This window comes from Emys orbicularis, chromosome 17 (genome assembly GCF_028017835.1).
Source record: "Emys orbicularis isolate rEmyOrb1 chromosome 17, rEmyOrb1.hap1, whole genome shotgun sequence".
Taxonomy (NCBI): Eukaryota; Metazoa; Chordata; order Testudines; family Emydidae; genus Emys; species Emys orbicularis.
In genome coordinates, this window is record NC_088699.1 from 5,804,644 (window position 1) to 5,830,787 (window position 26,144).

The 26,144-nt window shown below is 39.5% G+C and overlaps 1 protein-coding gene across 1 annotated transcript in view; it reads left to right on the top strand.

Moving 5' to 3' along the window:
• Window positions 1-26,144, top strand: part of CLTC (clathrin heavy chain) — a 53,481-nt gene that overhangs the window by 18,096 nt on the left and 9,241 nt on the right. Inside the window, exons 2-27 of the mRNA XM_065418489.1 lie at window positions 1,165-1,372; window positions 4,267-4,535; window positions 5,027-5,188; window positions 6,324-6,437; window positions 6,938-7,111; window positions 9,545-9,742; window positions 10,837-11,037; window positions 12,190-12,342; window positions 12,898-13,020; window positions 13,496-13,633; window positions 14,199-14,363; window positions 14,526-14,706; window positions 16,774-16,937; window positions 18,833-18,958; window positions 19,723-19,865; window positions 20,384-20,618; window positions 21,419-21,541; window positions 21,665-21,810; window positions 22,090-22,273; window positions 22,826-23,018; window positions 23,631-23,788; window positions 24,137-24,301; window positions 24,488-24,595; window positions 24,752-24,919; window positions 25,295-25,444; window positions 25,906-26,037. Coding sequence (XP_065274561.1) covers window positions 1,165-1,372; window positions 4,267-4,535; window positions 5,027-5,188; window positions 6,324-6,437; window positions 6,938-7,111; window positions 9,545-9,742; window positions 10,837-11,037; window positions 12,190-12,342; window positions 12,898-13,020; window positions 13,496-13,633; window positions 14,199-14,363; window positions 14,526-14,706; window positions 16,774-16,937; window positions 18,833-18,958; window positions 19,723-19,865; window positions 20,384-20,618; window positions 21,419-21,541; window positions 21,665-21,810; window positions 22,090-22,273; window positions 22,826-23,018; window positions 23,631-23,788; window positions 24,137-24,301; window positions 24,488-24,595; window positions 24,752-24,919; window positions 25,295-25,444; window positions 25,906-26,037 — 4,281 coding nt within the window. The remainder of the gene's footprint in view (window positions 1-1,164; window positions 1,373-4,266; window positions 4,536-5,026; window positions 5,189-6,323; window positions 6,438-6,937; window positions 7,112-9,544; window positions 9,743-10,836; window positions 11,038-12,189; window positions 12,343-12,897; window positions 13,021-13,495; window positions 13,634-14,198; window positions 14,364-14,525; window positions 14,707-16,773; window positions 16,938-18,832; window positions 18,959-19,722; window positions 19,866-20,383; window positions 20,619-21,418; window positions 21,542-21,664; window positions 21,811-22,089; window positions 22,274-22,825; window positions 23,019-23,630; window positions 23,789-24,136; window positions 24,302-24,487; window positions 24,596-24,751; window positions 24,920-25,294; window positions 25,445-25,905; window positions 26,038-26,144) is intronic.

The window sequence follows — 26,144 nt, forward strand, 5'->3', positions numbered from 1 at the left end:
GCATCTAACATGAGTTTATAGTTAATGGTCTAAAATGCAAAATGGTGGTTAGGTAGTCAAGTGCAGAAATCAAATCCTTAGCCTGTTCTCTAGAAACTAGTTTTAAGATTTATTCAGTATTCAAGCCTCAGCCACATCAGAACAAAAATGACTCGGATGCAGCTGAGTTGTCTAACACACTGCTCTCAATTCCTAGATTAAGCCATTCACTCTGGCTTCAGTGTGTACCTTTTGGAAGGAGAGAACTACCAGAAACTTACATGGAGGACACCAATTCCAGCTTGAGGGGAGATACCTGTGCTTGAGCAGTGTGTTTGAGCTAGTGCACTAAAAACAGAAGTGTAGCCATGGCAGCATGAACAACCAGAGGGGCTGACCACTCAAAGTACCTGCCTATGGTCTTGGATGGAATCGTACTTGAGCGGCTAACCCCTCCTAACATCATGGCTAAATCACTCCGATTTTTAGTGCTCGCTCTCAATCAAAGAGTGCAGGTCTGTCTCCTCAACCTGGAATCTGCACCTTCCAGCTCTCATGTGGATCTACCGTAAGTTACTTTGAGAACTGCTGCTCTAGAAGAACAAACTGTGGGTCAGGACCCCATTTTAATGGAGTTGCCAGGGCTAGCTTAGACTTGCTGGGGCTGAAGCCTGGAAGGTGGGGCTCAGGATTTGGCTTCAGTCCTGGGTGGCAGGGCTCAGGTTACAGGCCCACCTGGCCTAAGGCTTTGGCCCCTCCACCAGGGGTGGTGGGTTCAGGCTTCAGTCCCCACTCCTGGGGTCATGATGTAGTTTTTGTTGTCAGAAGGGGGCTGTGGTGCAACAAAATTTGAGAACATTCCCCATATACTCAAGATCAGACTAAAATTTTGAACCTTTTAAATGTTAGAAAAATGTTCTTGAACCCATCTTGGAATAAAGCATAGCAGGCTTTCCTCCAGTTGTGCACAAACACACCTTCCGGGTGGTCTACCTCTGTATCTCATGCCCTTCTTGGCAATAAAAGACCTATCCTAGGGAAAAGCTTGCAAAAGAAAACTTTCTGACAAAGCTTCATGATTATTGTTCACTTTATAGAGTAGATTTCATGAACCAGACTTCAGCTGATAATCCTCCTGTGTAATACAAACTTAGTGTGACTAAACTTTTTTTTTTTGTCTTCTAGCTCCAAAATCTGGGGATCAACCCAGCTAACATTGGCTTCAGTACTCTGACTATGGAGTCAGACAAATTCATCTGTATAAGAGAGAAGGTAGGAGAACAAGCACAGGTGGTGATCATTGACATGAATGACCCCAGCAACCCCATTCGCAGACCAATTTCGGCTGACAGTGCTATCATGAATCCTGCTAGCAAAGTCATTGCACTAAAAGGTATGAAAAGAACATCTTGTGTTTAACATCTGACTATATATTGTATAACTTTCTGTATAAACTACCAGTTCAGGGCAAATCCATCGTTTTTGAAGACTGAAGAGTTCATATTCAAAGGTTAAATCAGATGTTGGGCGGACATTCTAAAAGAGCATGTTGCTTGTTGCTCTTAAGATGTTTGTCTCCCTTTCCCAAAATTCACCATGGAAAATCTGTATCCTTGTCTTAGCTATCCTCAGCTAAGCTGTCATCCTAGACTTGTTGAATGGAATGCTGCTGATTTGCTGACTTGCTGTCAGCTCTTCTATATTGTAGCATTGGTCCACCTACAGCTGAGATCAGGATTTTGCTTGGTGAAGAGTAGACTGTAACACAATCTTACAGCTTGTGGTGGTCAGTCCAGCTGTGGAAGCCAGAGAAATAGCTGTCTGAAATTCCTAGTTAATAGTAATTCTTCATGGCGCAAAAGGGGTTTCAGGTGACTCCTTGCTAAACCTCCCTACCCCAAAAAACCTGGACTCCCTTTTCGGGGGAGAGGAGGATAAAAGGATTATTGCTGTCCATTTGTTCTCCGATCTGACCTCTTGCGGGTTGTGGGAGGGGGCAGAGGGTGTGCCAAGTGAGTCAAACAAGGACAAACAACTTTATAGTTTAGTGCATTTTGAAAAATTCATGGGTCACTAAATGCTCTACAGTTTTACAAGATACAAAAGGCAAACTCTTATCAAGCTACATATTACACAACAAATTAAAAATTATATCCTACACAGTATAGTAAAATTATAGTGCAAGGTCAAACATGCACTAAGTCGTCCATTGACAGTTATGCTCAAAAGAGTACTGCATATTTGCCCATTTTTAGGGAGGATGAACTATTTGGAAATTCAAATGATTAGCTTAATTTTTGAAGTTAGGTAGAAGGTATTAATGGATTAGTCTAGCTTGATCTAAAAGAAAAGTTGCATAATCTATTAGATCTGATTAAAATAAGGGTTTTCTTAATTTCTCATCTATTGTCTTGTATTGCTTTGAACTCAGACATTAAATAGTTACATTAACTTAATCTTTCTGATGGTTTTAATGTTGTACTCCTATTTTGTTTGTTGCATCTCTAATGCTTTCTTGTGTATGCAGATGGTGAGTTCTCAATTTAGATTGTATTAGTTTTTGTCCTGTTCTATGAAAAGAGTCCAAAGGCTTACAGGCTTAAAGGCTTACAGTGCACATTACTGAATAATTAAGGTGTAAGAGCAGACAACGGCCTACATGCTCATCCCTAGATATTCTTTAGAGTAGCACTGAAGAGGTTAAGGAAACCATGTACTCCAAATTTAGGAAATTACTTCAAAAAGTACCAGTTTGAAAGCTCTACAGTTGCACTTGGCCTAAAGCAGTAAACTTGGGACCCTTCAGACTTTTTATAAGCAGGATTATGACTCTTACAACTCAAGTCTGGTTGTTTTTCCCTTGGTGTGCTTTGCATATTGTGTGGGATGGAAATAAAACTAGACTGTACTCTAGTTCCCTTACATTATCCCTTGTGTTAACTTTAATGCCCCATATTTGAAAAATAGCATTATGAAATGGTGCAAAACAAGAAAGACATGAGATTAGATGAACTGTAGTATCTCTAGCACAACACCAAACTTCTCATTATTTGCAGTTCAGATGCAGCATTCCTTAACCTCTATTTCCATCCTTGTATGCCTCGGAACATGGCTATCTTGTTAGCAGAGTGACTGTCAACCAAACCAAAATCTGTAGTAGACTGACACCCTGACCCATATGGGACTCCTTTCTTAACCTTTAACTCTGAGACCTAGTTTTGAAAGTATGCAACATAAACTTTTGACAGCTAGCTTTTAATAGCCACCAGTGCAAATAAAATAGCCTCTGTTTTGCATCTCTTACAGTAAAGATCATATAAATGTGATTAGCTAGTCCTTCACTGATACATGTGTCTATTAATAACGGGAATAGCTTGAACTTTCTGCTCTCTACATTCCCCTAATATTAGCAACTAGCTGAGCCAGAACTTGTTTTTTGGCATGCCACTTCAAACTCTTTTTGTTCCCCTTTAAAAGTAGCAGTGATTCTTCAGCATATGCTACTGTAGAATGAATCTTAAGTATTATTCTGGTGGCAGAAGGAATACAATGGGTGGCAGCATCGTTATTTTGGACATGTGTATTTACCCTTCCATGCAATTCAAAACATTTGCCTTTCCCTATCCTCTGGAGCTTGCCTCAGTCCCTTGTTCTGGTTATCCCCTCTACCCTCCCTGTCCCCTATGTAGTTTATATTCTTCTCTGGTCTGTTGCAGCCAAAGATCCTTTGTTTTGTTAACCTGTTAGCTTACCAACTTATAAGTGTTTTGGTCAATGAAACAGAATTACAAACAAACCTGACAGAGCCCACTTTTTGACCCTTCCATCCTTGTGGTTTGTTATACTTGAAACAGATGTGGACAGATCTTTTTTGTTTGTTTTGACACCTAACCAGTTTAGTGTACCTTTATACTTTCAAGAGACATTCAACTGAATGTGTTCCTAAATATGTACATTTAAAAATTTGGTTTCCTAAAACTGAAATTGTTCCGATGCTTTGTCACTTAATTAAAAAGCTGTTTCCACCATCTGTTCAAAATTGGTTAAGCAACAGCCAATTGAGAGGTCAGGGTTTTTTGTACAGCCATGTGCAGTAATAACATAGCTTTAGAAATGTCTGGCTAATAGTTTAGCTGATCACTATAAATGTCCTAGGCAAGTGCAGTACATTATGGCATCCTCCTAAGAGGAAGGCTAGATGCTAAGTCTAACTTCATAGTGCAGCTCTCATGGTATTTGAAGGAGAGAACTGCTAACTCAGCTTATTGAATTGAACTTGTTTTTTAGCTGGGAAAACGCTTCAAATCTTTAACATTGAGATGAAGAGTAAAATGAAGGCTCATACTATGACTGATGACGTTACCTTCTGGAAATGGATTTCGCTGAATACTGTTGCTCTTGTAACTGACAATGCAGTCTACCACTGGAGCATGGAGGGAGAATCTCAGCCTGTGAAAATGTTTGACCGACACTCTAGTCTTGCAGGCTGCCAGATCATCAACTATCGTACAGATGCTAAGCAGAAATGGTTACTTCTGACTGGCATATCTGCACAGGTACTTAATAGTTATTGATGATACCAGTCTGGAAGGCCAAAACTTGACTGACACCCTTTTTTGTAAGCTGCATAACTTCCCTCAGTGTGTAATGATATTCTGATTCCTCTATCTTGTTACAAAGACCATGAATCGTTGATTCTAGATACAACAAATTCTATGCTAAGGCCAAAGACCGTCTTAAGGTACCCCTAAGTCTCAATTTAGCTCTGAACAAACTTTATTTGGAGACTCTATTTTTCTTCTACATCCAATGTTTTAGCTGGCCATTTCAGTTTTGTATCTGTCATCGTTCTGATGCAATGGATTTACTGTACAACTCAAATCTGATTAGCAAACAATTAACCAGTTTACAGAATCAAGATGCTGACTTAAGAACTCAAGCTAAACAAGATGACTTTGTTTTTCACACTACAATCTGCCAGTACTTAAGGTAGTATTGTGAGGGGGGGAAATACTTTGTCACTAACTTCTTTTTACGTTTTGTTTAGCAAAATCGTGTTGTGGGAGCCATGCAGCTTTATTCTGTAGATAGAAAAGTGTCCCAGCCTATCGAGGGGCATGCAGCTAGTTTTGCTCAGTTCAAGATGGAAGGTAATGCTGAAGAATCTACTCTCTTCTGTTTTGCAGTAAGAGGTCAAGCTGGAGGCAAGGTAAGATCTGATTCTGGATGCTATCTACCTCATTTTGCTTTAGAATATTTAGCCTGGGAGTAAACGGGATTTCAAAAAGCAACCCTCAAGAGGTTAGACTATATAGTGCATGCATCTATATACTTTCACTGAGTTTTAGTGTTTGCCTTTTCTCCTCTGTTTTGGAAGGAAGTACTTGCTTTATGTAGGAATCTTGTGGCTTTAAGTGATCTCTAGCCTCAAATACCTTTTTATATGCACATGCGTAAATCTTAAAACACTGCTCCTAGCAGAATCACTACCAGAACCCTTGGGTAATTGCAGATGAGTCTCCAAATGGGTTATTAATGAATAAACCCCTATATTGGGGGACATGGAAAACTTTAGTGATATGACTTGTTCAGATGTCCAAGTACCCAAAATTTGAACTGAGATAAGGTAAAAGTTCTGGTGCTTGACTTTGAAAATGGACCTCAAACTTTTTTAGATGGCAGAGCTCTTCCTACTTCTCCTCCTGATACTAGAAAGTGTGCACTTTTAATTCTTAACTTCAGAGGATTCCATTAGGAGCCAAACTTGGGTTCTCAAAACTGTTTGGAATAGCAAATGAGAGTTCATGACTGGAACAGACTAAAGTGGAAAAGAAAACTTGTCTGAATGTTTGGCTTCTGGCTGACAATGATAATAAGCTGCATGTTTGTGTTTTATCAACTACTTGAATTTCTGTGTGGAATGCTGTCAGATTGGAGGTATGTGTAGAAATACACAAGCTAACAGTTAAATGGCAACACAACGGAGTAGCTAATAATGGCTTTTCATAGCAATATTGGGAAGACGGTTTCACCCAGAGTGATGGAGGAACTTTTGATGGCCTCATGTATATGGGAAGACCTGTGGCTGAATGTGGTCTGTGAAGTAACTAGATCACAAGCTTTTCCTTACAGTAAGATCAGATGACTCAACATAGCATTCTTGCTCACACAATCTGAATTCTGTGTAAACTTGATAATGAGACTCATGTGGCCACAAACAAAGCACTTATGTCTGTTACCACTTTCTAATCTGACTACAGTGCCCAGTGAATTTGAGCAACCATGTAGCTATGCAATATTTCAGGAAATATATAGGATTAATCCTAATCTCATCTGTTGTACAGTTGCATATCATTGAAGTTGGCACACCACCAACAGGGAACCAACCATTTCCCAAGAAAGCAGTGGATGTCTTCTTTCCTCCTGAAGCACAGAATGACTTTCCTGTAGCAATGCAGGTATGGTAGATGTCCAAGACCAAGATGGAAGGATATGAGATTGAGACTCGGGGATATGGTAATACAGCAGGATGATAAATATATAGACACTCCTGTGCAGCTACAGAATCTGAGGTTTTGCAAAGAAAAATACATGTCCTAAAATCCAATAAATTTAGTTCAGCAGAGTTTATACTTTAAGTATATTCCCCCCCTCAAGCCTTAAACTTTGTAAGTTGTTTTTAATTGCTGATTATCCTTTCCCCTTTTATAGAACAAGTATCCAGCTATTTTGGTATATGTAAGCCCAAATGACAATATGATAAATTAGATCTTCTACTATGCTGTCAAGTGTGCATAAACTCACTCTCAAGCACAATTCAGTAAGAAACAATACAATCACTTTGTGCAATCAAAACAATTGTGCTCCTTCATGCTAACCATTGTAACATTACAACAAATTTGACTTTAAAGCAAGGTTTTAAGTACACTGATTATTCAACCTTACTCTTGTCTTGCAGATTAGTGAAAAACATGATGTGGTGTTTCTGATAACAAAATACGGTTACATCCATTTGTATGACCTTGAAACTGGCACCTGCATCTACATGAATAGAATCAGTGGAGAAACCATATTTGTCACTGCACCTCATGAAGCAACTGCTGGAATTATAGGAGTTAACAGAAAGGGACAAGTAAGGAAATTCTGTTCCTAGAGCACTTGGCTAGGCTGTTCCAGCAAGATTAGAGTGGGAGGGGAATGGGAACAAGTGATAGTCATGATGCCTCACAAGTATCCTCTTCACATTTCTGTTCAAACACTCAGTCTTCTAGGAGAAACTTGCAATGTGTATACTGACTTAGGCACTTTCACTTCAAATGACTATCTCCTTCATGGAACAGTTTACAGGCTGGCCTCTAAATGAGATACTAGGTGATAACTGATCAGAGTTCATGAATGTTTGACTAGCATCAGGTTGTGTGTGGAGAGGGGTGTGGTTTTTGTTTTTGGGACCATGTTTAACATTACTGATATTCAAGTGCTCTACTTTTCATTATTGTGTCTAAATCTGCCTCTAGCAGCATACCTTTTTGGTAGGTGGGGGTGGGCAAGAGTTAAAGTTCATAGTGGTGTCATGGTGCAGAAATCTGCACCCCTTTTATGAAAAGGGGTGGAGTTATGATGCCTGAACAGTGATCATTGGTGGCTCAAATCTTAAGTTCTGGTGCATAAAACAGGAAAGGCAGAAAATAGTTGTAATGTCTTAATTGGGAAGAATTGTCTATTAAAATAGACTTGAGTTTACCTGTATAGAAATTTTGTCTAACTTGTGCATAACTTCTGTTGTGTGGAAAGGCTACTTGCTGGTATAAGAATCCCTTCATTCCACCTAGCTGAACTTTTTTTTTTTTTTTTTTAAACAAATGTAATTCAATATTTAAAGTAGAAAGCTAACCTGTATCCATAGTTAACATGAGCTGCTGCCAGTGCTGTTCCTGAGAGTCCAGATCTTCTACAAAGGTGGTAAAATCTTACCACAAAACAAGGAATTTCTCTGATGCAGATCGGGCTCTTTGGGGAAAAACTTGCATAAATTCTTTCAGTTCAAAAGGGTAGTTAGTGCTGCATGCCTGCTATATGGCACTAAAATGCAGAAACTTAAGAACTCACTGCTTAAACATAAGGCAATAAACATGGTAGAATAGGATATCGGAGAATTCCTTAAACTTGATAGCAGGGTTTGTAGAATTACTTGAGAATCTGTTTAATCCCACAGTCCTATTTAGTATGCATAATTTCTCCCTCAGATTGTCTAATCTTCCCGTAAAATACTACTAGAAAAATTCTCCTGGAAGCAATGAGTAGGGGAACTTTGGCCATTACAATGTCTGAATCACAAATTGCTCTGTCCTTGTACATACTATCACATGATCTGCAGTGCTAGATGGAGAGGAGTGCTTTCTAGTGAGTGGGAAGAGCTTGTATCTGTGTAACTAGGAAAATCTAGTCTCTGTACATCTGTAACTATTAGAGTGTCACTATTTCCAGTTAGGGTTAGGTATAGAATACAGATGCTGAAGAACATTTCTACATGTAAGAAGTAAAATTGATACTGATTTTGGCTTTGTGCCATAGTGGTGGTCTTTGCGGCCCTAGATATAGGTTAAATTTTTTTTCAGACTTTTGTGCTAGGAATACTGTTTTAGGTGGCTTTCTGAACCCTTGAAAGGAATAGACAGTATGTCTGGTTATCTTGCAGATGAATAGAAGCAGTCTGAGTCTCTTCAGAGACTCAACTAATCATTCTGGCAAAGACACGTGATGGAGAATTTGAGGTCTTCTTCCCCTCCACACTTTTTTATTTGCAGAACTATCTTAATTGGAGTAATATATGGGGTGGGCTGGCTTCTAAACTCTTGTGGATGAAGACTGAGGACATTCCCTTAAGGGTTTCTTATAGCATCTAATAGCAATAGAATTTTGGAAGGAGAGACATGCTAACTAAGCAGTAATTCTGCAGTATTTCAGTGCTATGCATAAAGCAAACTATGGGTTCTGAACAGTAGGCTCTGTCTGGAAACCCTAGATCTTAATGTTTGGATAGGGAAACATCTTAAATTGACATTGCAGGCAACCAGTATATTCAACCTTGCAATTTCAGGAGACAACTCAGTTAAACTTTTGGAAAGTTATTAAACCCTAATTCATGTGTGTTACTCTCTAGAATTCTTTTGGGAATAAAAAAAAAAATTAATGAAATGAGATGGTAGGGACCTATTGGGTAACTTAGTGCTCATCCCTTTTGTCAGTGAAGGAATTGTTCCATGGTGCTGTCGAAGTCAACTGGTAGGACCAAGGAATGGGGCTTGGACTTCAGAGCTTGTCCTGCAAAAATAGCTTACCGCAGTGGTAAACACTTCCTGATATTCAGCCTAAATATTCCTCTGCTTAATCTAACCTGTTACTCCTACCTTCACCCTAAACAATTACTTTTTTTGTTGTTGTGGCACTATTGGAAATGCTTGCAGAATGCATCTACTCTGAGCAGCTGGTATACCTTACCTTAATTGCAGCCTGAAGATGCACTGATTGTAAATGTTCCTTTTTCCCTCTAAATCCAATTCAGGTGCTCTCAGTATGCGTAGAGGAAGAGAACATAATTCCTTACATCACTAATGTGTTGCAAAATCCTGACCTGGCTTTGCGAATGGCTGTCCGCAACAATCTGGCAGGAGCTGAGGAACTCTTTGCCCGAAAATTCAATGCACTGTTTGCCCAGGGAAACTATTCAGAGGCAGCAAAAGTGGCGGCAAATGCACCAAAGGTATAAAGTGTTGCTGAACAAATGTTTATCAAAGCTGGAAATGTACAGTTAAGCATGTTCTTAACCTTTGCAAGGTTAGGTCTTCATCTGAGATGTGCACTGAAGTCAGTGACTGCTCACCTGGGTAAGTGTTAGCAGGATCCGCATTTTGCTCTTGGAAGTAGCACTACTGAAATGGCTTGAACAGGTGCGTTCACCAAAGCAATTTGCTAGGACAGACCTCTTCAGTGGATCTGTTCATACTGCAGCAGTGGACACAAATATAAAAAGTCAGGCCTTCAGCCAGACTAAATTGAAGGAACAAAGATAGGTGGGGAGAATAGTACAGGACAAGCATAGTAATCTGGATCAAAGTTGATATTGATTACAAAGTTTTTTATTTAAAAACAAATCTTGCAGGATTAGAGGGGCATTAGTTGGGTTTAAAGAAAAGGATTATGGGAGTAAGAGGAGCCTGGGTGTAAAATGAGATTGAGCTTGGGCATCTGAAGCTTTAGAGTGTTAAGAAAGATAGGATAAGGGAGAAAACCAGCAGCAAAGAGAATATCCAGAGTCCACATGAAATCTGAAAAGTCAAAGGCTGTGAAGGCTCCTCATGACAGTAGCTGTTTGGACTCTTTTTTTTTTTTTTTTTTTTTTTTTAATTTTTTTTAAACTACCTCTCCAGTGGTGGTGTTCGTTCCTCTGGAGTCCAATAGTGCCTGCCATGCATACCGAACAGCTGCATTGCTTCTAGAATTTGAGGTTTTTTTTTACTGTCCTAGTTATCAGGATAATAAATTTCTAACTAGATGTTAAAGGGATGTGTGCAGAACTGTCACAAACTAAGGCTGAAACTTTATCTTTAATGTATCTTATGCCAGTTCTGGGCTGGTACCAGAGCATACACAGAAACAGTGTCACAACTGAAGAGTTAAGCTACAGGAGAAAATGCCACTCTTGTTAGTGTAGCTGCTAACCAGAGCAGGTGAAGAAATAGTTCTTATATATGCCAAGAATTGTCTGATCAGACAACATACAGTACTGAAAACTAATTTAAAAAGTCACTCAGTGATGGAGCTGGTGAATAAAATGCATCCTCTAACCTTTTAAAGGGAATCCTGCGTACTCCAGACACCATACGCCGGTTCCAGAGCGTTCAAGCACAGCCGGGTCAGACTTCTCCCTTGCTCCAGTACTTTGGAATTCTACTAGACCAAGGTCAGCTGAACAAATATGAATCCTTGGAACTCTGCAGGCCAGTGCTTCAGCAGGGACGCAAACAGCTTCTGGAGAAATGGTTAAAAGAGGATAAGGTAAAGCTGCAGTGCATGTTGTGTGTGTTTTTTTTTTTTTTTTTTTTTTTTTTTAATATATATTATATAATATATAATATGGGGTAATCTCTACTAGTAGCAGCCATGTCATGGCCACTGCAAGGACTAAGACCTGTATCCTGCACAAAAATCAGTAATGTGACTTATGTGCATTGCCATCTTTGAGATAGATGTCTTGTAGTGGAATCACCATTTTTCTCCTTGAATATAGGATATAGACATAGCAAGTGTTTCAGTGTAAACAATACATCTCCATGATGCTTTTACATTAATCTACTACCCACTGACAACAGTTTCTACTTCCCAAGACACAGTGCTGAGTCAAGGCAGGAGTGTATGTGTGAAGAATATTATTTGTTAGGAGTGTCCCTTCAGAGACTTCTATCTTCCCTATTTCTGAGAGACTTTTTTTTATTCAAGGCCCTTGTCATGCTTACTGTGACTCATCCTATGCTGTGGGCAGGGACACCTTCTCCCCTCCCCTCCCCCAGCCACTCCTTAATTAGCTGGAGGGAGATGACACTAGCTAATGATGTAAGCCAGTCCTTCTCACAATGCTGAACAAGTACACTCTTGCCCCAATTTAGAACAACCAGAACAAGAATTTTAATACAGACTACTGGATTGTTGCCAGTTGACTCTAGTCTGACTCTATCAAACTGGGATTTTTATGTAAATCTCACTTAAGGTGGTGTTAACCAAACCTGGAGGATAGAGGGAATAAAATCCAAACAAAAGCAAACTGAAAAATGATCGAGTTTATGCTGAAGTAATAAAACAAGGATACACAAGTGTCCCTTAATCTTATCGTAGGTTGAGATTTAAGGAATGTAGCCCATTGTATTGCTGCCACCACTGATGTAGGGTACTACCTGAAATATTTTTGTAATGCTAAAACTTTGGCCCATGAACAATGACCAACTAGGATGCATTTTTCATAAAGCAACTTAAACTGTTAAGTCCACAGTTACTAGAAAATACTTTGACATCTTTTCAACCTGCTATATGTATATATGAAGATTGTTATCCCAGCATTGTACCATGAATGCTCTTTCTACCTAGAATATGTAGATCTAACTTCGAGTCTACATTTATTAAAATGTTATTCTTAACTATATTCTTTCTAAACAGTTGGAGTGTTCAGAGGAATTGGGAGATCTAGTGAAGTCTGTGGACCCTACATTGGCACTTAGTGTCTATCTAAGAGCTAATGTTCCTAACAAGGTCATTCAATGTTTTGCTGAAACAGGACAAGTCCAGAAGATTGTTCTATATGCTAAGAAGGTGAGGCTGTGCTAACTACATATAGATAACATTTGCAGTTGAAACTGTAAACCTTATTGCATTCAGGAGCACAAATTAGGGAAACTACTTCTGTTTAAGAAACAGACTACTTAAAGCAAAACTTCTGAAATATGCTAAATTAGCCACATTGTTTTTTTAAAAAAATTTGTGCCACTATGATATAATTGTTTAATCTCATAGGATACCTATTTTTCCAGAACATTTAGCTACATATGAATATTGCATTCAAGACTATCATTTTAATTAGCTGAAAACTTACACTTTGGCCTACTTAAAAGGGGGTGTGTGGCACTCGAGTTAAAATCTTGATTGAGCCACTGACTGATCTTGGGCAAGATCTCCATGCTTGTCTACCCATGTAGCCTTTTTACATTCCCCACACCGATCAGAAAAGTGCTTTGAGATATAAATGAAGAATCTGCACTCATTGGATAAGAACTGATGCTTTCATGTAGCTGCTTCTTGGTTCTGTATCTGAGACTTTATTTAGCTTCTCTTGAAGCACTAACTCTTTATTGTGGCTACTTTTTACAGGTTGGATATACTCCAGACTGGATTTTCCTGCTGAGGAATGTAATGCGAATCAGCCCTGACCAAGGACAGCAGTTTGCTCAAATGCTAGTTCAGGATGAAGAACCCCTTGCGGATATCACACAAGTAATAACTTTAAATATCTTGAAAATCTTAAGACTGTTAAGCAAATGAGTTGGGATTCATGCCTACCGCTTAAAGTTGCCTGTGGAGAAAGGGTATTAAATTGCCTCCTGAAGATGTGGCTTTTCAAAATTAAATTTTCTAACATTGAAAAACAATTTAAATTAAATAAGTAAACTAAGCTTGTTTCAGCAGTGTTTCCAAGGAAGTGATAACTCGGGTACTTGGCTCTGCCTTGTGAGGTTTCAAGCATAAGCTGTTAGCTGAACTTTCTCGTCCTCATGAGGAGGCAATCCTACTCTTACAAGAACACAAGTCAAGTGCTTCCATTGACTGGGATAATACTAGTAAAATAAGCTAGATCTCATGACTGCATCTAAACTTTCATATTTAGAAGTAAACTTGTTCACTTCTTGAAATGGAACCTTTTCACTTAAACTAGTACTGCAGTTCCAAAAAGTACACTTTTCCCCCCCAGATTGTGGATGTTTTTATGGAGTACAACCTAATTCAGCAGTGTACTGCCTTCTTGCTGGATGCACTGAAGAATAACCGCCCTTCTGAGGGTCCCCTGCAAACACGTTTACTTGAGATGAACCTCATGCATGCACCTCAGGTATGTCCTATAGATGTCCTCAAACTGAAAGTTGAACAGGTTTTTGTATCTTGTAGCCAAACTTCCATCAGCATAGGTATGAAAAATGTTAGAAGACATTATAGTAGCTTCTGGGTTTCCACTTTTAGCTTAATGGCTGACTAGTACTAGACAAAGTTACATTTTAAACTCAATGAAAATAGTATCTAATTATTTCAAAAGGGGTTTTCGTTCCCTATTCTGTAGCTAGGATCTACATATTCCAGGTCTAACAACTTCCCTGTTTATACTGTGGTATAATATTAAATATCAAGTTAAGCCAACAACCCTTTGTCCCCCGCACTCCCAAAAAAATCTGGACCTGGCTCGAAAGTTCATGCCTAGAACCCTATTAACAACCCTGGCTCTAATTCTAGTATCCTAAGTGACCTCTTTAAAATAGTTACAGGATCTTCTGTAGTTTAGTTCAAGACTTCATTCTGATTTGGGGTAGTAAGTTGTTTTCCTGATGCGTCATATGCAGAATCTAATGTACAAACTCCAGAACTAGAATAAACCCAGTCTTGTTCTAACTGTCGTTTTATAGGTTGCAGATGCTATCTTGGGAAACCAGATGTTTACTCACTATGACCGGGCTCACATTGCACAGCTGTGTGAGAAAGCTGGCCTGCTGCAGAGAGCATTAGAACACTTCACTGACTTGTATGATATCAAGCGTGCAGTAGTTCACACTCATCTTCTCAACCCTGAGGTACAGAATCCAAAATCTTGTATAGCTTTGGCTAGCTTACCTTTCAGGATTGCTTGCAGTGTGATAATTTTATCTTTCAAATTGCAATATTTATGCAGCTTTAAAATTGGTACTCCATATTTTATATGGAGAATCTTTGTAATGATCTTCCTATCTCTCTAGTGGCTGGTGAATTATTTTGGCTCCCTATCAGTAGAAGACTCTCTGGAGTGTCTGCGTGCCATGCTTTCTGCTAACATTCGTCAAAACCTGCAGATTTGTGTTCAGGTAGCTTCAAAATACCATGAACAACTGTCAACACAGTCACTTATTGAGCTGTTTGAGTCTTTTAAGAGCTTTGAAGGTAAGATGCAATAGGAATACTTTGTTTAGCATTACTTCACTTTCTTAAACATAAAGACCTATTATATTGCAGATGTAATGTGTATAGGAGTGTTGAGTCCATTTGGCAACCTGATAGACATTAGAAAGTTTCACATTGTAGGGCTTGTCTGACCCTCCAAAAGCAACAGTTCGAGAAGTTGGTCTAAATCTGCCATTTTGACTACTTCACTGTCCAGTTGCACTCCTGCCATGAAACTTCTCGGGTAAACTATTTAGTTAGGTAGATTCTTGGTGGAGGCCTTTAGAACAGGGACTGGTAAAAGGATCTCCATGGGGACAAGGGCAACGTGTCTCTGTGCATCAAACTTGTATACTTGAGAAGTAGCTGCCAGCTCTCCTACCTTTTTTATGCTTTTCTGAACTGTCTCTGCCGGTGGCTACTCCTATTTAGATCTTAGTTCTGTATACTTGTATCTCCTCTACACTCACCCTCTTGTAGGTTACTTTAGCCATTCCCAATTTATTTTTCAGCCCTTTGTGACTGAACTTTATCCACTTTCAACATCTATACAGGGGGAAAAAATATCCTAAATGGCTTAGGTGGTACTGCAGATTTTGATTGGCATGTTGGCCTGTTCCAACTCCCAATGGACTATTGGGATCTGAAGTTGGGATAGGAATAGATGGAGACATTTTCCCTTGGAAAGCTTTTCTGCCTTTCCTTGTATAAGGGAACATCTTGCCTTTGCCATATAGGTGAACAGGGTCCCCTTTCAAAGCTGCTTTCTGTATAAAAAGCCTGTAGCTAAACAGCATTGCCAAAAACTCACTATCAAGCATTGGCCTTTTGGCCATTTATTTCAGTGGGACTTCAGAAAAATGCTTGTTCAAGTGTTTATCTGACACAGCAGTTGCTTTACAGATGTAATTGTTAAGTAACACTTGACCTTAATCCTATCTTTGGCCTGTAGTAGCTATCACTGCTCTGTTTTACACTGCATTTGAGGGCAGTTAAGAAAGGAGTGTTAACTGTTTGCATAGCAGGATCAAACTTTGTGCAAGAGACATTAGATACATGGCAAAACTGAGCTAGATGAATATTGCACACTTATAAATGTGTACCTACCAGGGAGCATCTTGGAAGCAGAGCTGCTTAATACTTTTCCAAAGTATGCCATGTATTCCATCCTCAACCACATGGGGAAATTAGAAATGGAAGTGAATGGCTGTTTCAGTTGGCGTGCTTGGACCATGATTCAGCTACAGCTTGAGTGTAGAGGACCAATGACAGACCAAAGTGAAGGAAGGAGTGACTCTTCCTAACCAGACTGGACTATAAATAATGCATCTGACAAAGTGGGTATTCACCCACGAAAGCTTATGCTCCAATACATCTGTTAGTCTATAAGGCCTGGTCTACACTAACCCCCCAATTCGAACTAAGGTACGCAACTTCAGCTACGTGAATAACGTAGCTGAAGTCAACGTACCTTAGTTCGAACTTACCGTGGTCCAGACGCGGCAGGCAGGCTCCCCCGTCGACTCCGCGTACTCCTCTCGCTGAGCAGGATTACCGGAGTCGACGGCGAGCACTTCTGGGTTCGATTATCGCGTCCAGACAAGACGCAATAAATCGAACCCAGAAGTTCGATTGCCTGCTGCCGAACCAGCGTGTAAGTGTAGACGTACCCTTAGGTGCCACAAGACTTTGTTACTTTTTATAAATCTTCAGTTACTTGCCTGGAGCAGATGGACTTGTGTAACCTATGCCCTAGGGAGAGGGATTTGTGGCTTTGCTATTGCTTGCATTGCTCCAAAGAGCCTGATAAACTATCTTCTGTGCATGCTTTCTCTGTCACTGAAGAGATTACAGTACTGCACTTCAGCTACAATTCCACTTCTGTGTGTGGTGTTCCATTCACTGTTTAGCTTCTCCAGTTCAAATATGTCTACTTGGCCATCCCATGGCTACTCTGCTGCAGTCTGAGACTTAAGAGAAGTCCTTTGAGCAAACTGTATCGCATAATCAACATGATTTTTATTTGATATGAAGACCATTAATATGGAGTCTTTTGTTTCCCTTAAGGTCTATTTTATTTCTTGGGCTCAATTGTAAACTTCAGCCAGGACCCAGATGTTCACTTCAAATATATCCAAGCTGCATGCAAAACAGGGCAAATTAAAGAAGTGGAACGAATCTGCAGAGAAAGCAACTGCTATGATCCAGAACGTGTTAAAAACTTCCTCAAGGTAGAGTCTGACTAGCACTACAGTATTTTCTATTTTGCAGCTGGATTGCTTGTTACTTAGTGGTGTACCCTAATGGGAGTGGATATCTTGAACAGACACTCTGGATTGCACAAAGTCCAAAACAGAGTTCTTAATCTGTTTCTAATATGGAGACCTTCTGTTATATAGGAAAGATGAATGCCGTTCCTCAGGCTGCATGTGCATCCATAAGTTAGCAGATATTATCTGTATTGGAGGATACTGCTGAGCCAGTCTGTGTTCCCTAGCATTTTAGAGGTGGACACATTGAATAAACAGTCTTAACTAGAACATATGATGCCAGCTGAATTTAATTACATGAGCTATGAATGGAAAAAGTTCAGTCTCTCTCTTTTCCACACTAATAAATGCTGTAATCTCCAATCCCACTTCAGTTTCTTACTACTACAGATAGCCGTTCTGTGAAAGTAACTATTAGAGAATTAGTGGTATCCATAACCTGAAATCAGTAGAGCAAATCTTCAGCTTTGAGGATGGAAAGATACCATGTATGAAGTTGCCAACTGGCTACTGATTTTCATTGTTACTGTCTATAGCCATGTCAGTCCATACGACTAGCTAAGGTTGTTTCTAAACAGACTTGCCAGAGAATCAGCCTTTATCTGGGAACATTTCCTGCCTTCACATTTTGTCCTGGTTGTATAGCCATTTAGTGGTGTGTGACAGCAAAATCTATTAGCATAATACACCTATTGCTACTTAACACTTCTCACATCTGTCGTGCAGAAAAACTGATTAATGTCCCAGAAAATAAACTTTAAGAGAAAAATGTTGCTGCTATTGGGGGAAGGTTTTTGTGTATATAACTCAGCAGGTCTTTCTATTGACAACAAATTATCCTCAATGAATGGTTACTGTGTCAACAAATTCCTGATGGAAGCTATTATTTTTTGTGCTGTTCCTTGTGTCTGTGGAATGTGCAGGACATGTACCAGGTAAATCCCTCCCCTCCCCCCCCCAAGATTAGGTCTCCCCATCTGTTAACTCCTTCAGTGTCAATTTGTATGTAGAATTACATTCTGGGATGTGCATGTTAAACCACTTTCAGTAGCTGGGTCTGACAAGGTTGATTCTTCAGGGTACTCTAAATGTACAGTATTTGGCTCCCACTCTAGCTTAATTAGACATGTTGCCTTTTGCCAGATAATTTTGGGGCATTCATTCCCAAAGGTCTTTGGACATGCAGGCCACTGATGCACGCTCTTATTTATTTTATTTTATTTTGACCTCTGCAGTCACAAGTCAATGATTCAACAATGCAGTAGTTGGGTAGGTTCTTAAGATAGATGTGACTCTGCACAGGTATCCTAGTTAAACTCAAACAGTGGTTTCCTTGGATACCAGAGATTCTTCAGATTAAGGTGTGAGGTGAGAAACAGGAGCTCAAATCATGCATATCTGGTCGTCTCTCTCATGACTGAGACTATATCCTTAAAATGGTTTTGTTAGATTCCTATTGCGATCCCAGAGTGTTAATCCTGCACGCTGAACACCAGTGGCAGTTCACAAATGCTGAAGTATAGCTTAGGTTTGTAATACTCGTTGTCCTGTGTTGTAAAGCTGTTTTGTAGATGTGGGTGTGTCAAGGACCAGTGAGTGAAATTTCAGATGGTTTTTTGCTCTAGGTATTATAAACAGGTGTAAACCTTGACAATTCACTATATGTGCATGAACTGGGAACAATAGTAACATGCTGTCAGGTAAATTAGTTTAGGAAACCAAAACTGCTGAGAGTTTACTGTTTTTAAATATCTCTGATCAGACTGGTCTCCTCAGACTTGCCTCATTTATTAACTCTCTCCAGTTTTAATGTAGTAACTCAGCTCTGTTCTTCTTTTTTTCTTCCCTCTTTGCAGGAAGCAAAACTGACTGACCAGTTACCACTGATCATTGTATGTGATCGCTTTGACTTTGTCCATGACCTTGTGCTGTACCTGTATAGAAATAACCTCCAAAAATATATTGAGATTTATGTACAGAAGGTAAGAGCCAAATGTCCAGAGGGACTTAAAAGCTTCGGTCCAAATGGCTTGATATGGTCTCATCCAGTTTCTTTTCGCAAGAACTGTCATGGCTACAAATGCATGCAATACCAACACCACAAAATTCATAATCTAAATCACTTCAAACAAATCCACTTCCAAGTTTGCTATCAGACTTTGAGAGGATGTTAACCATGTAACTTCCTTTGTGCTCTCAACAAATAGCTGTATAATCTTTATCTCCTATGTGATAAATTGGTTCTGCTTCTGGCCACCTTAATATTGAAAACAGACCCTTTTCTGGGAAGGAGGGTTCAACCTCCAAAATAGTCTGACTTGACTCTTCATTATTTATTCCTTCTGTTTGTACAACAAACCATTCCCCCTCCATGAAAGCTAATATAGCTGCTGCATTTGAGGGGAATACCACAATAGCCTAAAACACCTTTTCTTTCCCCCATAAGAATGAGAATAGCACATTACATAGTTCACATACTTAGCCCTGTTGCTGAAGTCTGAGGAAGTTGTAAGTTCTTGCCAATCTTCACATGATTGAGGCAGATACTATGGATTTCTCAACCGGTCATAGGCTTCAGGAGCTTGTCTGAGTCCAGGCAGGGAAAATGGAGCAGGCCCACTTGAAGTTGAACAATGTTCTAGCAATTCTCATACATATAAATGGATTCTCAGGGAAGGAAGATGCAATACCTCCATGGTTTGGTACTCCAATTTGTCACTTTAGTAAAGTGTTCTTGTTGCCCTAGGTGAATCCAAGCCGTCTGCCTGTTGTCATCGGGGGATTGCTTGATGTGGATTGCTCTGAAGATGTGATAAAGAACTTGATTCTTGTTGTGAGAGGTCAATTCTCCACTGATGAGCTTGTTGCAGAAGTAGAAAAAAGAAACAGGTATCCAACTCCACAAATAACAATCTCTGTACATGGTTTTGAATTAGAGCTAATGTTTCTGTTCCCTCAGAATAAACTTTATCAATTTCTGATTGGTTAAAGTCTAGGGCCTAACAAACTATCTGAAAAGGGGGAAAGGGTTTAGACCTTCATTAGGCTACTGCGCTTACAGTGATTTAAATTATAAAAGACAAATTATAGCCTTGTGACAAGTTTCTCCCTTAGCTTCCAGTAGTGTCCTGTGTGGGACACTGGGTGAGCTAATGGAAAAGAATAGATAATCTTTAATTGTAGACTCTTGAGGTGCATCTGGATGCTTTGATGGCATTGCAATTAACTTAATGGAAGTGGCTTTGGTTTTTGGCATTCAACAAACTTGATAGCTTTCAATAAAGAAAACTAGAGATAAATACTCCTCCTCCTACCATTGTGTGTAATGCCTTCAGGAAGAAACTGGGGAGGTCTCTGGGTTGGTAGATCCTGCAGGCTTGTTAATAAAACTAATATATTTGTTCTAGGCTAAAATTGCTACTTCCATGGTTAGAAGCAAGAATTCATGAGGGTTGTGAGGAACCTGCTACTCATAATGCACTGGCCAAAATCTACATAGACAGCAACAACAACCCAGAAAGATTTCTGCGTGAGAATCCCTACTATGACAGCCGTGTTGTGGGGAAGTACTGTGAGAAGAGAGACCCTCATTTGGCATGTGTGGCTTATGAGCGTGGGCAGTGCGACTTGGAGCTTATTAATGTGCGTATATCCAGTGAGTTCAGGAAAATGGGGTGGAATCACCCACAAAGTGTAAAACTACTTGAGTGATCTTGAGGAAGAGATTTTATGCATTACTGCAACAAATTTCTGCTTTTGCAGCTAAAGTTACAAGTGGGAATTAACTGGCATAAGTATAGCACCATGAACTTTTTTTTAAATTTTTTTTTTAAAAAGACATGTCCCTGTTAGTCAGATTACTTTTTTCATCTAAAGGAAACTCTCTTCCAAGGATCTGATCCAAATTTGAAAGCCGTGAGATTCCTTTGAATTACCACAGTGACAGTGTGTTGTGGAAAGTCCTCAGATTTCTGGTGTAAGTCTTGAAATGAGCTTTACTTACTGCCAAATTCACACCACATAATTAGAAGTTAACTTGTTGGTCTCCCAGTCCCAAGATTTTGGAGTTTTAGAAAGTGCTTGTCAGTGTCTCCTAAGTACACCTCTACCTCGATATAATGCTGTCCCCGGGAGCCAAAAAAATCTTACTGCATTATAGGTGAAACCGTGTTATATCTAACTTGCTTTGATCCACCGGAGTGCGCAGCCCTGCCCTGTCCCCCCGGAGCACTGCTTTACCGTGTTATATCCGAATTTGTGTTATATCGGGTCACGTTATATTGAGGTAGCGGTGTATGTTTCACCCTGGCTTAGCGCAGGGGGCTGGACTAGATGACCTCTGAGGTCCCTTCCATCCTTCGATTTCTATGAATCTATTAAATTAAAATTTGCTTTAAGTAATTTCAGATGACTTCACTTATCTACCTTTTTTGTCATTTTAGGTATGCAATGAAAACTCCCTCTTCAAGAGCCTCTCACGTTACTTAGTTCGCCGTAAGGATCCTGAATTGTGGGGGAGTGTACTGCTGGAAAGCAATCCTTACAGAAGACCACTTATTGACCAGGTATAGTCTCCCTCAAACTTCCTACTACTTGTAACATAATGACGGAACAAGCTATAATTGAAGGTGAAATATTTGCAACTTGCTGACTATAGCTTCTCCATGGCTTGATTCTTCTATCTATAGGTTGTGCAGACTGCACTGTCTGAGACGCAGGACCCCGAAGAAGTGTCTGTTACTGTAAAAGCTTTCATGACTGCTGATCTTCCCAATGAGCTCATTGAACTGCTGGAGAAAATAGTTCTTGATAACTCTGTGTTCAGTGAACACAGGTGGGTAAGAAGTTCTAAGCCATACATAGGAAGCTACAACAAACTTCACTGAAGCCATCTAGCTCTGTGCTAGGGCTTGCTGCAGTAAAATTCCAGCTGCTTTGGGGAGTAAACCTTAATTTTAGGTTCACTCTTTGGTTTGGGGATGAGAGTTTAGGATGGTGAAGTCCTTGGATTTGAGTTTCATACAGTATTCACCTCTCTAACAATAGCCAGTGATTTTAATCAGTGAAATAACTGACTCAGCACTCATTAATAGCCTTGTCTATTTCTTACTAGGAACCTGCAAAACCTCCTCATTCTCACAGCTATTAAAGCTGACCGTACTCGTGTTATGGAATATATCAACCGTCTGGATAATTATGATGCTCCAGATATTGCTAACATTGCTATCAGTAATGAGCTTTTTGAAGAGGCTTTTGCCATCTTCAGGAAATTTGATGTCAACACTTCAGCTGTGCAGGTATCATAAATTCTAGTCTGATTCTCCAATTAGGAAGTCTTTAAGCTCTTGAGACAGCATAAAAGCCTGAATGGTGGAGTGTGCTTCTGGCTCTGATGTGCATCTTTTTTGAAGTGGACTACCAGCAGTAGCATCCCCTTCCAAAGATGACAGGACAGTCACCTTCCTATTGCTTCCTGGCTTATCTAGTGTTTTTTCCCCCCCTCTTTCCATCCCAGCCCCCACTGACATTTGGTCTCAACTTTGATTATACAAGCCTTGAGTGTTGAAATCAGAGCTACACAGCTGAGTTTAGACTTTAGCCATATTCTACTTGTGCATTCTTAAGCTTGCCCCTTCAGTTTCTTGAAGGTGGAAGAGAAGTTAGCAGTTCTTGGGAGAGTCATGCTGAGCATTAGCGAGACTGGCTCTCAAAGAACCAACAAAAAAACTTGATTACTCCCTGGTCTAAAGAAAAAAACAAACTAATGTGGTGAGTGCAACCATTAGTTGTCTGGAAACCTAAGATTAACTTTCTGAACTAATGGTGACGGACGTGCATCATTTTCTCAGGTATTGATTGAACACATTGGAAACCTGGATCGTGCCTATGAATTTGCTGAACGCTGCAATGAGCCTGCTGTGTGGAGTCAGCTTGCTAAAGCCCAGCTTCAGAAAGGGATGGTAAAGGAAGCAATTGACTCCTACATTAAAGCAGATGATCCTTCCTCCTACATGGAAGTTGTTCAAGCTGCTAATGCTAGCGGTAGGATTTCCCGTTTTTCTAGTCTAACTGAATCTTCTGTGCTGTTCTCATATGTTCAGATACCTGAAGTTTAACCAAAGCATGTCAGCCGTTTTAGTCATTTAAATGACACTACAGTCTATTATGGGTAGCTCTAAATTCTGCTGAACTAGAGAAATGTGTTCTATCTTGTGTATGTCTTGTATCTCAGAATACTAAAATGATCAAAGGTCAAAACTCAGGTTGACAGTATCAGCAAATGAGTATATATCACTGCTAGGTCCTCTGCAGTTTTTACTGCCCTCTCCTGGTCAGCTGTTCTGGCTGCACAGAGTTAAATTTTCCCCAGGCTTCTGAATTCTGTGCAGTGAGAATTGCTTTTAACAACTCTAATAATAGTAAAGTTAAAATGCAAGTTAACTGATAGAGCTTTAAATGTTTCCTGTTTTCAAGGGGGAAACCATTAACTCAGATCATCTTTACTTTAGCCAGGACCAAGGTGTTTGCTACCTGCAGAAATTCATTGTAAAACTAACTTAACAGAGCAAACTTCCAGTCCTGTTTATTCTCTTAAACTATAGGTGATTCAATCATGAAAAGTTACCATTTTTAATTTGAAGTTTCTTCACCTAGGGAACTGGGAAGAGCTGGTGAAATACCTACAGATGGCACGCAAAAAAGCCCGGGAGTCCTATGTGGAGACAGAACTCATTTTTGCTCTTGCTAAAACAAATCGTCTAGCTGAGCTGGAAGAATTCATAAATGGACCTAATAATGCTCACATACAGCAAGTGAGTTTCTACTCTTGGTTCCCTAGCTGTCATAGTAATAGGATTTTGGGGTTCAGCCAACAAAAATGCCAAGCTTTGGCCTGCCAAGAATTTATTGGGTTTAATGTAATTGACTTCTTCAAGACATCTAAAAAATACAAATAACTTGAGGCAGAGCTGACTTTTGTCTAATAGCTTTAGACATGACTAGCGAATGGCTAGAACTTGCTCAGACTTGGGGATGGATCTAACTTGAGAAGTATCTCCTTAAAATAAAATCCATTTGTCACTAATATATAAATTCTATTCATATTATAGTATAGGTACTTGTGGCTTGTTTAGAAGACTAATGTTTCAACTTAATCTTAGGTTGGTGATCGCTGCTATGATGAGAAGATGTACGATGCTGCTAAGCTATTGTATAACAACGTGTCAAACTTTGGCCGTTTGGCATCCACATTGGTTCACCTAGGTGAATACCAAGCAGCTGTTGATGGTGCTCGGAAAGCAAACAGCACTCGAACATGGAAAGAGGTAAATTACCCTGTCTTAAGAGTTCAGCTCAGTAAAATATCAAAGGAGGTTGCCTCTGAGATCTCACTGATAGGTATATTAGGATTTAAGAAACACTATGTTGACAAGACTCTTCAGTATACAATTGCATAGAGCTGTGCTTTTCATAAACTGGACAAAACTTAATTGTTATCCCCTGAATTTCAGGTTTGCTTTGCATGTGTTGATGGGAAAGAGTTCCGTCTAGCCCAGATGTGTGGACTTCATATTGTAGTGCATGCAGATGAATTGGAAGAGCTCATCAACTATTACCAGGTAATGAAGAGAACATGTACTAGATACTCCTGATTCTAATGCTACTGAAAGCATCAACCAACATACCTACACAGATGCTATTGTAACTCAGTGTTACAGGATCACCTTTGCTTCAAACTTGCTACAGCTGGTCTTTAACTGCACCTGTCTTTTAAGGATCGTGGATACTTTGAAGAGCTGATCACTATGTTGGAAGCAGCACTGGGACTTGAGCGTGCCCACATGGGAATGTTTACAGAGCTAGCAATTCTCTACTCCAAATTCAAGCCCCAGAAGATGAGAGAGCACTTGGAACTATTCTGGTCCAGAGTCAACATTCCCAAGGTAACAGTCTTGAAACTATGTGAGGTGTCTTTAAGCTGTTCTGGATAGCATGTAGAACAGTTAGTTGCATAAAAAGAAACTAAAGTAAATTTTAATAAAATTACAAGATTTTCACACAATTGATTAGGTGGTTTTATTAAGCTTCAACACTAATGAAATACCAGGATGAAAGTAAATCAGTGCTCTGAAGTTAAGTGATGGATTTCAAAGCTGAAAGAGTGCTGAAAGCTATTGATGACAGACCACAGGTCGAAAACCACTAGCCTGTGTTACGCAGGAGGTCAGACTAGATTATCATAATGGCCCCTTATGGCCTTAAAATTTATTTATTTGATCTATTAAATTTGTATTTAAACACTTAAATTCTGTGTACAGGTGCTAAGAGCTGCAGAACAAGCCCATCTTTGGGCAGAGCTGGTGTTCTTGTATGATAAATATGAAGAGTACGATAATGCCATCATCACAATGATGAATCACCCAACAGATGCATGGAAAGAAGGACAGTTCAAAGATATCATCACCAAGGTACTGCCTGATCCTGTGAGAAATGCCTCTTTTAAAGACAACACCATTCTGCATGTTTTATTTGTATTCTAGCTAATGGTCTCCTGATTAGAAACTATCCTAGCTTAAAAACTACTAGTTTCAGCATAACTTTTTTTTTTCTCTACATCACTATGTTAAGCTTATGTCAGGGACCCTGGATATATGGTAAAATGCCAAGTAGACTTACAATGCCACAAATGATTGATTGGATTACCCTTTGAAGATTTATATTTAATCAAATATAACAGAAAATTGAGTACACTGAGCAAATCTGAAATCTCTAAAGCAAAATTTCTTAATGCTGGTAGGCATGTTTCAGGTAACTTAAGCATCTTATTTTCATTAGAGGTAATGAACCAGAAAAACCCATGCAGAAATGTATAAACCCCATAGAACAAGTATGTAAAGATCTATTAAATGATCCTCTCTGCTGTCTCTAGGTGGCCAATGTGGAGCTGTATTATAAAGCAATCCAGTTTTATTTGGAATTTAAACCCCTGTTGCTCAATGATTTGCTGATGGTGCTGTCTCCCCGGCTGGATCATACGCGTGCTGTAAACTTCTTCAGTAAGGTAATTGGTTTTTATTTTCCTATAATTATGAAAGACTTTACAAGTGGAGATAAAGCATTTGGCTACATTTAAAAGTTTGTGACGCCAATTGAGTAAATGACAGTGAA